General features: G+C 36.7%; 1 protein-coding gene and 1 pseudogene across 1 annotated transcript in view; both read left to right on the forward strand.

Annotated features, from left to right (window-relative positions):
• The window catches only part of Map4k5 (mitogen-activated protein kinase kinase kinase kinase 5), a 120,204-nt gene that overhangs the window by 14,137 nt on the left and 94,181 nt on the right, over positions 1 to 11,886 (forward strand). The window contains exon 2 of the mRNA XM_023723751.1: positions 9,334 to 9,391. Within this exon, the coding sequence (XP_023579519.1) occupies positions 9,334 to 9,391 (58 nt within the window). The remainder of the gene's footprint in view (positions 1 to 9,333; positions 9,392 to 11,886) is intronic.
• Positions 183 to 1,146, forward strand: LOC101585087 (annotated as a pseudogene).

The following is an 11,886-nucleotide window of genomic DNA, read 5'->3' on the forward strand; positions in this document are numbered from 1 at the left end:
TATAGGTAAATGTTCAGACTTTTTCATTAAAAATTTTACAAGTGGGAAAGTTCACTGTTTACAAAATTGGCAGCTGGGTGATAGTGTTGAAATGGAAGTGGCTTAACTAGAAAAATTAGCAACATCTTTAAACTTTTGTTTAAAGATGGAAGTCTGTGGAGCCACACCGCCTTCTGCCGCACGTGGTCTCGGCGCGATGCCCAAATCCAAGTGCGACAAGAAAGTTTCCTTAACGAAAACTGCCAAGAAAGGCTTAGAACTGAAACAGAACCTCATAGAAGAACTTCGGAAATGTGTGGACACGTACCAGTACCTCTTCATTTTCTCTGTGGCCAACATGAGGAACAGCAAGCTGAAGGACATCTGGAATGCCTGGAAGCACAGCTGGATGTTCTTTGGCAAAAACAAGGTGATGATGGTGGCCTTGGGTCGAAGCCCAGCTGAGAGTACAAAGACAACCTGCACCAGGTCAGTAAGAAGTTGAGGAGTGAAGTTGGCCTCCTTTTCACCAACCGCACAAAAGAAGAGGTCAATGAGTGGTTCACAAAATACACAGAAATGGACTTTGCCCAAGCTGGGAACAAAGCAACTTTCACCGTGATCCTGGATCCAGGACCTCTGGAGCAGTTCCCCCACTCCATGGAGCCTCAGCTGAGGCAGCTGGGACTGCCTACTGCCCTCAGGAGAGGTGTGGTGACCCTTCTTTCTGACTATGAGGTGTGCAAGGAGGGCGATGTGCTGACCCCAGAGCAGGCCCGCATCCTGAAGCTCTTTGGCCATGAGATGGTTGAATTCAAGGTGACCATCAAGGACATGTGGGACGCCCAGTCAGGAAGGTTCCAGCAGATGGGAGAAGATGACTTGCCAGAGAGCGTACCTGAGTCTTCAGAAGAATCAGAGTCAGAGGGGGAGGACGACTGACTCGGACCCAGGACCAGAGGTTCCCAGCCTGTGCTCGTCCCCCCCGGAGCACAGGACTGCGGCCACCTTTCAGAGAGAGCAGCTATTTATTTAGTTGTGGATAAGGACAAGGAAGAGTAATGGGGACTGTTTCCATAAATAATGAAATTTGGTCTGCAGGTGTCTCCCTGTAGACAGCAAGAGACTCTTAGTGGGGGAAAAAAGGCCTTTAAAAATTAAAAAAAAGAAGGGCTGGGGAGTTGGCTTAGTGGAATAAGCGCTTCCCTGGCAAGTACCGGGCCTGAGTTCCATCCTCGGTTCCGCAAAAAAAAAAAAAATTTTAAAGAAAAAAAAAGATGGAAGTCTGTGGGTGACTTTATTAAATATTGAAGAGATAAGAATAAGTTAAAATATGAATTACAAGATGAAAGAAAAATACATTGAAAAAATTTAACTGGAAAACTTTTATGGATTTTATAGTGATAATGACTCCATTTGTCTTACTCTTCTCTCATTGCTGGGACAAATACCTGATGCCCAGAATGAAGGAAGGAAAGGTTTATTTAGCTCACCATTAGTGGAGGTTTCAGCCCATACCCAGCTGGCTCCAAGACAGAGCAGCATGTAGCAGGGGGCAGCAGTTCATAACTGTGAAAAACAGCAAGAATAAAGGGGAGGAGTAGCAGCAACAGTGACTACAGAGAGCAAGTCTGTCTCCCTTAATTTGCATTCAGTCTGTCTGCCCCAGACCAGGTGTAGCACTCACACTCATAATCCCAGTAGCACTCACACACATAATCCCAGCACTGGATCCTGAATTCATCACAAAGTCTAGAAGTCTTCCCCATGACTGCATGATGCTTTGGGGGGACAACTAAACACAAACTGCAGTACCATTTATTATGAATTTACCTTTTTCTACCTAATAATTCTTATGTGTGATCAATAAGAATTAACTAAGATATATAACTATACTAATATACTTCATTACATTGATAGGTGTTTAGTACACACGTCGTACTATTGGTGTATACCAATAACCTACTAAGTGAATAGGAATCAAATAGCTTTAGACCCTTTTTGTAGAGTGCTGTGGTACTTTAGTTTCTTTTGTAAACATAATGCAGGATCCTTAGGTTCTTAAATGTTGAATTCAAAAACAAGACTTGCGTTTACTGTATAACATTTAATTTGTTGGAGAGAACATTAGATTTCAAAAACTAGTATCCAAAATCTAACATTTTAATAGAGCCAAAACCAAAAACCACATGATCATTTCAATAGATGCAGGAAAGGCTTTTGACAAAGTCCAGCACTCATTCATGATCAAAGCCCTACAGAAAATTTGACTAGATGGCCTATACCTCAACCTGATAAAAGCCATCTATGACAAACTAACAGCCAACATAATTCTAAATGGAGAAAAACTGAAAACCTGTACTCTCATGTCAGGTATAAAACAAGAATGTACTCTATCACCACTCCTATTCATTATGGTTCTGGGATCAATAGCTAGAGGTATTAGACAAGAGAGAAATAAAAGGAGTAAGAACAGGTAAAAAAGAAGTTAAACTATCATTATTTGCAGATGACATGACACTCTACTTGAAAGACCCAAAAAACCGCACCAAGAAGCTCCTAAAATTAATAAACAAATTTAGTAGCATAGCAAGATACAAAGTCAATACCCAAAAAATCGATAGCATTCCTCTACACAGATAACAAACTCACTGAGAGAGAAATTAGAGAAATACCTTCCACAATAGTATCCAAAAAATGAAATACTTAGGAATTAATCTAACAAAGGAAGTAAAAATATTTATACAGTGAAAATTACAGCCCTCTAAAAAAAGAAATCAGAGAGGATTTCAGAAAATGGAAAGGTATTTCTTGCTCCTGGATAGGAAGAACCAACGTTGTGAAAATGGCCATACTCCCAAAATTGTTATACAGATTTAATGTAATCACTATCAAAATATCATCAACATACCTCACAGATCTAGAGAAAACATTCTTACAGTTTATTGGAACCAGAAAAGAACTAGGATAGCAAAGGCAATGTTGGGCAACGAAGGCAAGGCAGGAGACATTATAATCCCTGACTTGAAATTATACTACAAGGCTACTGTGATAAAATCAGCATGGTACTGGGGAAAAAAAGACCTAAGGATCAGTGGAGCAGATTAGAAGATGCAAATACAGCTACAGACACACTTAACCATCTTATCTTTGACAAAGGGGCTAAACATACTCACTGGAAGAAAGACAGCCTCTTTAACAAATGGTGCTGGAAAAACTGACTCTCATACTGAAAACTAAAATTAGACCCAGGTCTATCTCCATGCACTAAACTAAAGTCAAAATGGATTAAAGATCTAAACATTAAAGCAGAGACACTAAATCTCCTGGAAGAGAAAGTAGGTGGAGATCTTGAAGACATAGAAGTAGGCAGACAGTTCATGAACAAAAACCAGACTGCACAGGAAATACTACAAAGAATCAATAACTGGGATCTCATCTTATTGAGAAGTTTCTGCATGTCAAAAGAAATCACCAACAGAGTAAAAACACAAGCCACAAATTGGGAAACGAGCATAATCAACATTTAGACAAAGGACTTCTATCTAATTTTAGTATATGTGCTGCCAAAGCGAGCATATCTATCTAAATTATATAAAGAACTAAAAAAAAAATTTGGCCCCCAAAATTTAAAGACCCAATCCAAAAATGGGCATCTGAGATGAATACACACTTCTCAGAGGAAGAAATACAAGTGGCAAATAAATACATGAAAAAATGTTCCACAGCACTGGCCATTCAAGAAATGCAAATTAAAACAACATTGAGATATCATCTCACCCCAGAAAGAATGACTATCATAAAGAAATCAATTAATAACAAATGCTGGAAAAGCTGTGGCAGAGAAGGAACCCTTTACCACTGTTGGTGGGAATGTAGTGGTACAACCACTATAGAAACCAGTTTGAAGACTCCTCAAAAAACTAGGTCTAGAAATCCCACTCAATCCAGTTATTCTCATTCTGGGTATTTTCCCAAAAGAACTGAAAATATCATACCGTAATGATATATGTGCACTCGTGTTTATAGCAGCACAATTTGTTATAACCAACTCTTGCAAACATCCAGAATGCCCATCACTTGAGGAATAGGTGAAGAAGATATGGTATTTTATACAATGGAGTACTGCTCAGCTACAAGAAAGACAAAGTGAAAGCCTTTATTGGTAAGTGGATACAACTAGAGGCTATACTCATAAGTGAAATAAAACAGACCCACATGTGTAAATATCATATTGTCACCCTAGTGTAAGAACCTGAAAGAATAAATATAACCTGAAAGGTATAGCAGATATAATAAAATGGAAAGAAACTGAATTTAAGGATTAAACAATGAAGATGAGAGAAGAAAAGACAGGAAAAAAGGAAGGGGAAAAATGTAAATATATATATATATATATATACATATATATGTGTATATGTATATATATAGGCTGGCTGAGATGATTGTACTCATAATTTCCATCAGTTTTTTTTTTTTAATTTTATTTATTTGTTTGTGGGGGGGGCAGCTCAGCCCACCTGGGGCGGGGCTGGCTGGCATGTGGCGCTGGGGGACTGAACCGCGGTCCCTGTGCTTTGCCAAGCTTGTTCCAAGTAGGTGCTTTAGACCACTGAGCCATCCCACCTGTCCCCAGTTTTTTTTAAATAGCAGTTAATGTTTAGAATTTTGCTTGACTAACTCTGTATGTTAATATCTGTGATCTGAGCAACTACATTGAGGACAGCAATGTGTAATACAAAACTCATGATTGAATGCCTCTTATTTTGGTCTTCTGTGTACCATTTCTAATGTCTTATCAATTATTGTACTCTTTAAAATAAAACAAAAAAGACAAAAAACAAGATTTCTTGAGAGCAAGCATCAATATTCAGTTATTTCCCCAGTCCTGCATAACTATATCTGTTAATCTGAGCAATAGATTTGATAATAAAAATAGATAACGATTGTTAATTAGCTATTCCTGTTTTGAAAATCTGTAACATATGTATTGTTGTATGTTACCATTTCTTTTTTTCTATTTGTTTTTGCTTGTTTTTATCTTCAAAATAAAATAAAGAACAAAAAAAATCTAAAATTCTTTTTCAGTCTTGTGAAATTGTATAGTTAAATGTCTGAGCAATTCTCTTGAATTCAATCTGTAAAGTCTCTGTTTGGAAGATCTTTTTTCCTGAAAGCCTCTTTGCCTTTCATTATAAAAGAGCCTGGTACCGCTTTCTGTTTTAAAAATCCAGCTGGAAAATTACAGCGTACAAACATTTCCCCAGCAGTTCTTCATTTGAAAAGAACAGAAATGTCTTCAAAGTGTAGGCTGACATTTAAATATTTATTCCTGTTAGTGCAAGTTGTACATTTGTATTCTTTACTTCTTATTTCTGTGAGTACATATGGATAGTTATGGCTTTTGTATAAAACACTGTCTTTATTTTATGTGGCTCTATGGTTGTCCTGAAAATCCTCTAATAACCTGATTTTTTCTAAGCTGCTTTAAAAAACATTAAACTGTTCTTAGCTGTTATGTCTTCATTTTGGTTCTATTAAGTTCAAGTGCAATATATTTTGTTCTTAGTATATAATGCTAAGTATTGGTCCAAAATGTGCTGAAATGTATATATTCTTTTAAAATAATTTTGTCATTTAAAAAATAGACAATTTCCAGTGTACTTTTAAATTTATAAAATGAATGAACTGATTGTACATAGATTTTTACTTACCCAGCTTCCAAACTATGCAGTTTCCCTTCATTAGTGTGACCCATCTGTTACAGTTAATGAGATAGTATTGATCTGAACTGTGTAGGGTTTGTAGTTAACACTGAACTTTTCTCTTTGTGTTTTACATTCTGTGGGTTTTGAGAAATATGTAATTATATGTATCCACCATCACAGTTTTATGTAGGTTATTTACTGCCTGAACGTTCTTTATGAACATGAAATACTCTATTCTTAAACTCCCTGGCAGCCATTTTTTTTTTTTTTTAAGCTGACTATAGTTTCACCTTTTCCATGCTGTCATAGAGGTGGAGTATGTGGCCTTTTGGACTGACTTCTTCCCTTTTTTATTTTTTTTTTTTTATTTTTAAGTAAAGGAACTGTATTTTATTTATTTTTTTGTGGCCAGCTCAGCCCACCCTGGGGGCAAGGCTGGCACAGCATGCCATACCGGGGATTGAACACAAGTCCCCTCACTTTCCTAAGCAGGCGCTTAGTCCACTGAGCTATCTCACTGGTCCTGCTCATTTCTTTTTATTCCGAGATAATATTCCATCCTACTAATGTGCTATAGTTTATCCATTTACCTGGGAAAGGATATTAGGATTACTTTCATTTTGGGGCAGTTATAAAGAGTAACTATAAGCATTGTGTGTAGGTTGTTGTATAGACATAAGTTTTGAAGTTAATGGGGTACATGATTCAAATGGAGATTGCTGGACCATATTTTTTAACCCTTGTTAGAAACTGACATGCTGTCAGTAATATCTATATAAGAGTCAGCCTAAAGGAAAGAAGGAAATAATGTAAGTACTTCCTGAGGTAGTTAACTCAGGAAGATGAGATTAGAAGAGAGGGAGACTGTCATACTATTGATTTAATTTTAATTTAATTACTACAAAGTCTTGTGGTAATTTTTTATAATTGTCTTTCTCTAAAATGCTTTAACTATTAATACCAAGAGTATATAAGTGACAAGAAGTAAGATCATTTATAGTAGTGTACTGTCAGTTTTATAGCATTTCCTGGTTGCAGAGGATTTAAATATTTTATTATTGAAGTAAAGAGAAAAATAACTTTCCTTCAGTCATCGTCTGTTCAACAAACATGTGGCACATCTGCCAAGCAGCACAGAATTTATCACAGGATCATGCTTTCAGCAAAGAAGATAGTAACCTTAATTCAGCCTAGAGATATCAGACAAGACTTCTTGAAGGAGGGAAAGTTAAAAGGCCATGTAGGCTAAAGCGCAAAGGGATGGAGACGGAGAATGTTCTGGAGTAAGGCCTGTTTGCAAGCTGTTGACCCAATCTGTGATTCTGATTAATGTGACTAAATCCAGAATTATTTTTTCCACCATCTCAGAGAAGCATATTAGATCTTCTCATGTTAGAACTTGTTAATACTCTGTAATTGGGAAGTATGTACCATTTTCCTTTGGTTTCCTGTGAATGGCAGGTTACATTTCCTTGCTGCTGGTTTTGCTTTTGCAATTGTGAACAGGCTGAAGATACTCCGTTGTTGAAAATGTGTTAGCATTATCACTTTGTTAGAGTTGAACATTGTATTCCTAACCTTGAATGGTTTAACTGTCACTTTGTGTGAGTCTGCATGAGACCAGGAGGGAGGGGCGGAAGGGAAGGAATTAATACCAGTATGCCAGTGGTGGGAACCTCCACTGTGGTGCCACAGTGCACCGTTGGTAGCATTGAAAGCTCTAAAAGAGTCCCCATCACTGCCTTACTCTGTCCAAGGCCCTTACACTTAAATCTTTCTTCATTGTATATAAACTTCTCTATGTCCATATCTATAGATGGTTTTATTTTGAAGGATTTCAGCGAAAATGGAAAGCTAGAAAATACCCTGACATTTAGGTATAGAAGTAGGTAGGTTTAATGGATTCAGATGTAAGATTGTTGCAAGAATTTAATTAGTGTTGTCATTTGGTAATATCGTATCATACCAGAAAGTTGCTGGCTTTTTAAAATATTACAATATTGTTAATATTTAAAATAATATTATTTTTCCTTGAGCTGAATTCAGCTCTCATAATTTTTTTTTAAGATTTTACATGTATAATAGTTCATATTCTGATACATCGAAAAGCATCATAGTAACCAGTAGGAAATGACTCTCAAATTATAAAAAATGAACAATGAAATCTTGTCCTCATAATACAGTTTTTGAGTTTTAAATCTTCTGACTCTTGCCCCTGCCAGCTGGATGACCTTGGGCAAATCCTTTAATTTTACTGAGATGAATATCTTTATGTTTAAATAAACTGGACTAAAGTACATGAAGTATTCTACAAAACATAATAAATTACAGACATAAGTGCTGTCATTATGATGGAATTTGTCTTCCACTAGATTTTATAATCCACTGAATGAAATTCCTAAAGTAAGCAAAAGGATTGCCTTGAGTTCAGGGCCAGCCCAAACTAAATACCAAGACTGTCCCAAAAACAAAAAAAGTTACCTTTCTTTCTTTCTTTCTTTCTTTTTTGAAGTTATCTTTCTTTTCTGGTAGCTAAATACAGATGATTTGGTTTTTATTTTGCTGAATAATTATGTTCTTAGTATAAATGAAAACCATGATGTTTTTGTTTGGGGAGCTATATGGAACATCATTTTTTACTGAAAAATAGAAATTGTACATATTGTTGAGGTCCATATGTTTTGATAAGTATGTGTTGTATAATGTTCAAATGACGGTAAGTATGTGTATCTCTTCAGACTATTTCTTGGTGATGATAACATTTCAAAATCTTAAGGACTGGGGAGATAGCTCAGTAGAATAAGTGCTTGCCTGGCAAGCACAAGGGCCTGCGTTCAATCCCCGATTCCACCAAAAAAAAAGCATGCTCAAAATCTTTCTGGCTTCTTTGAAATACACAATTATCTATGATCATTCTACTGTAGAATATAACAGCAGAACTTATTTCTTCTAGCAGTAGCTTTTTGGGGGGAGGGGGGATGCTGGCTAGGCCAGACTAAAGGGCGGGTCTGGTATGGCATGTGATGCTGAGGATCGAACCGCAGTCCCCTGCACCTGACTGAGGTTGCTCAAGCAGGCGCTTTAGACAAGTGAGCTATCCTGCCAGCTGTTGCAGATGTTTATTTGTTTATTTTGTTTTGTTTTGTTTTGTTTTGTTTTGTTTTGTTTTGTTTGCGGTACCAGGGATTGAACTCAGGACCTTGCACTTGGCAGACAGGCACTTATTCTACTGAGCTATCTCCCTGGCCCCTAACTGTAGCTTTTTTTTTTTTTTTTTTTGTGGAACCAGGGATTGAACTCAGGTCCTTGCGCTTGCCAGGGAAGCGCTTATTCCACTGAGCCATCTCCCTGGCCCTAACTGTAGCTTTTTAACTGCTGAAAAAATTTTTTAATCCAAATGTGGAAACTTGTAGGCAGTATACCAAAGTTTTTAGCAGTAGCTATTTTTGACTGGTAGGACAAAGATAATTTTTAAAAATATTTTATGTCTTGTATTTTTCTTCATTGAAAATGAAGGTACTAATTTTATGGAAAGAAGGGTTTTGGTTTTGTTTTGTTAGAAGCATGGCTGATAAGTAAAGTGACAAGTAATATTTGTGTAGCTAACAAACTATTTAAAAATTTTTGTTTTCATTTTTACTTGTAGGCCAGAAATGTACACACAGGAGAATTAGCTGCAGTAAAAATTATCAAGTTGGAGCCTGGTATGTATGAAAATCCTTAAGATAATTATGGAACAATTTTCTTGTCCAGTTCATAAATACACGATTTAAAACATACACCATATTACCTTCTTTGTTTTCCTCCTTCCTGTAGTCTTTATTTGTTCTATAAAGTTGGTAGAATATGTACACTACAGTATACCAAAATCATTGAAGGTAATTAAAAGCAAGTTTGATGGGACAGTTTTGCTAAATAAAATTTGAAATGTGCATATGAAAAATTAGGTGCACTTGCTGACTTTAAAGTAATTTATAATTATTCTAATTTTAGTTTTAACTATTATGAAAAGTTGGCTAGGAAAGTATTCAGTGCTTTTTGGGGAGCATAGTCACATAATAGTCAGCATAATGATATTTTGTCATCTGTTGCCTGACTAGTTGATTTAGTTTTGGTGATTCTGATCTTAGTTTCATGCTCATATTATTAACACTTATGTGATCAGGAGACTATTTTAAAACATACTAATTCATTTTTGAAACAAAACTTTATAAAACTTAATCAATGTTCTGATTTTGGTATCCTAAAAGGTTCTAATAAAATCAGTAGTAATTTTTGGCCAAAATCTGTTTGTTTGCAGGTTTATAAACTGATGCATGTAATGTGTGACCATAATTATGCCAGATTCTTAATTTGAGCAGTTAAATTTTTTATTTCAAATATAATCTTTGTATCAATTTTGTATAACTTATTAAAGAGGTGATATTACTGAAATAGCATATGCTGAAATACTTTAGACTTTGAAATACAACATAGTATTTGAAATTACTGTAATACTATTTTGGAGTCCTCATGTTAGGTATACTTGATAAGTGTAGAATGAATTTCAGAATGTCACTGACATAAAAGGAGGGAATATAAAAGAACTGTACAAACATTTGCCTCTTCTAGAGGAGTTACTTAAGCAAATATTCAAGTTCTGTTGAGGGAATGGGTATAATCCACAGGAAACAAAGATATGCATCCCTTTTCTGTCTGCATTGAGTACACTGGGCTTATTATACGGCTTTTTTATGTCTTTGACTTGAGCATATAGATAATTATATTTAATATAAATTGACTATATTTTTTAAATCTTGTGTGATTTCTTAAGCCATATATTAGATTTAACAGAGAAAGACAGTGCAATGAAAAGAGAAAAGTAGGCTAGGCGTGGAGGCATACGTCTGTAATCCCAGCACTTGGGAGGCTGAAGCAGAATTGTTACAGGTTTGAGACCAGCCTGGGCTACAAAACGAGCTCAAGGCCCACCTGAACTTCATAGTGAGACCCTGTCTTAAAAAGGTGGACAGACAGACACATTGCTTTCTAAGGATTTCTCTCCTTAAATGCTTAGAAAGGAGAGAGAAAGAGAGAGGTAAAAACAATGTCATGCATATGATGTTATTAACATAAAAGAATTAAATGCTGCTGTCTTAAATTTAAGATCCTTTGAAAGGCTAGAACTTCTCACTTTTGAAACAAGAGTTGTGCTGTGTAGGCTAGGCTGGCTTTGAACTCACTCTTAGGAGAGTGACCCTGAACTTAGAGCAACCCTCCTGCCTCAGCCTCCAGAGTACTGGGATTATATGTATGTCACCATGCCAGCTTCACTGTTTTGTAAAAGCTTTTGACTTTATATTAGGGGCTGCTTAGATGTGAAGATGGGATGTAGTAATATAAAAAATCTTCCCTTCAAACAGAAAACGTAGATGTTCAGTAAATGCTAGTAACGTGATTGTAGTACTTCTACTTTCTGTGATTGCCTGTTTTATGCTTTGCTTCTTCTCTGTCAGGTTTTTTTGTTTGTTTGTTTGTTTTAATGTATTTGGTACAGGGTCTCACTATGCAGCCTGGACTTGTAGTGATCCTTCTGTTTTCAGCCTCCCCAGCAGTGGGATAACAGTCATGCTCCATCATGCCAGGTCTCCTATACCAGCTCAGCACATGTGGGGGCAGGGCTGGGCCAGCATGTGGTGTGGGGGATCGAACCCCAGTCCCTATGCTTGCCTAAGCAGGCACTTAGTCTGCTGAGCTATCTCGTGGGCTCTGTCGGGTAATCTTTTTTTATTGTTGTTGCTAGCACTTTGACACTAGCAACTCATAATGTTTAGTTTTTCCCTACTTTATTTCTATCTTCACACTATGGTTAGGATACTTTCTTGTACATATAGAAGTATTATTTTTCTCCTAAAGTTATCTTTTTTTCTTTTTGTCTTTCCCATACTTAGGCCTTTCTGTTAGATAGTTACAACAAAATTTAACTATAATTTCTCCCAGCTGTTTTCTTTCAAAGTTTAAATATTTGCTCCATCAGGAATAATTGTGGGGGCTGGAGAGATGGCTCAGTGGTCTAAAGCACCTACTTGGAACAAGCTTGGCAAAGCACAGGGACCGCGGTTCAGTCCCCCAGCACCACATGCCAGCCAGCCGCGCCCCCTGGTGGGCTGAGCTGGCCACACACACACACACACACACACACACACTAAATGTTAAAATA

The sequence above is a fragment of the Octodon degus genome, unplaced genomic scaffold (genome assembly GCF_000260255.1).
Source record: "Octodon degus isolate 3935 unplaced genomic scaffold, OctDeg1.0 scaffold00102, whole genome shotgun sequence".
Classification (NCBI taxonomy): domain Eukaryota; kingdom Metazoa; phylum Chordata; class Mammalia; order Rodentia; family Octodontidae; genus Octodon; species Octodon degus.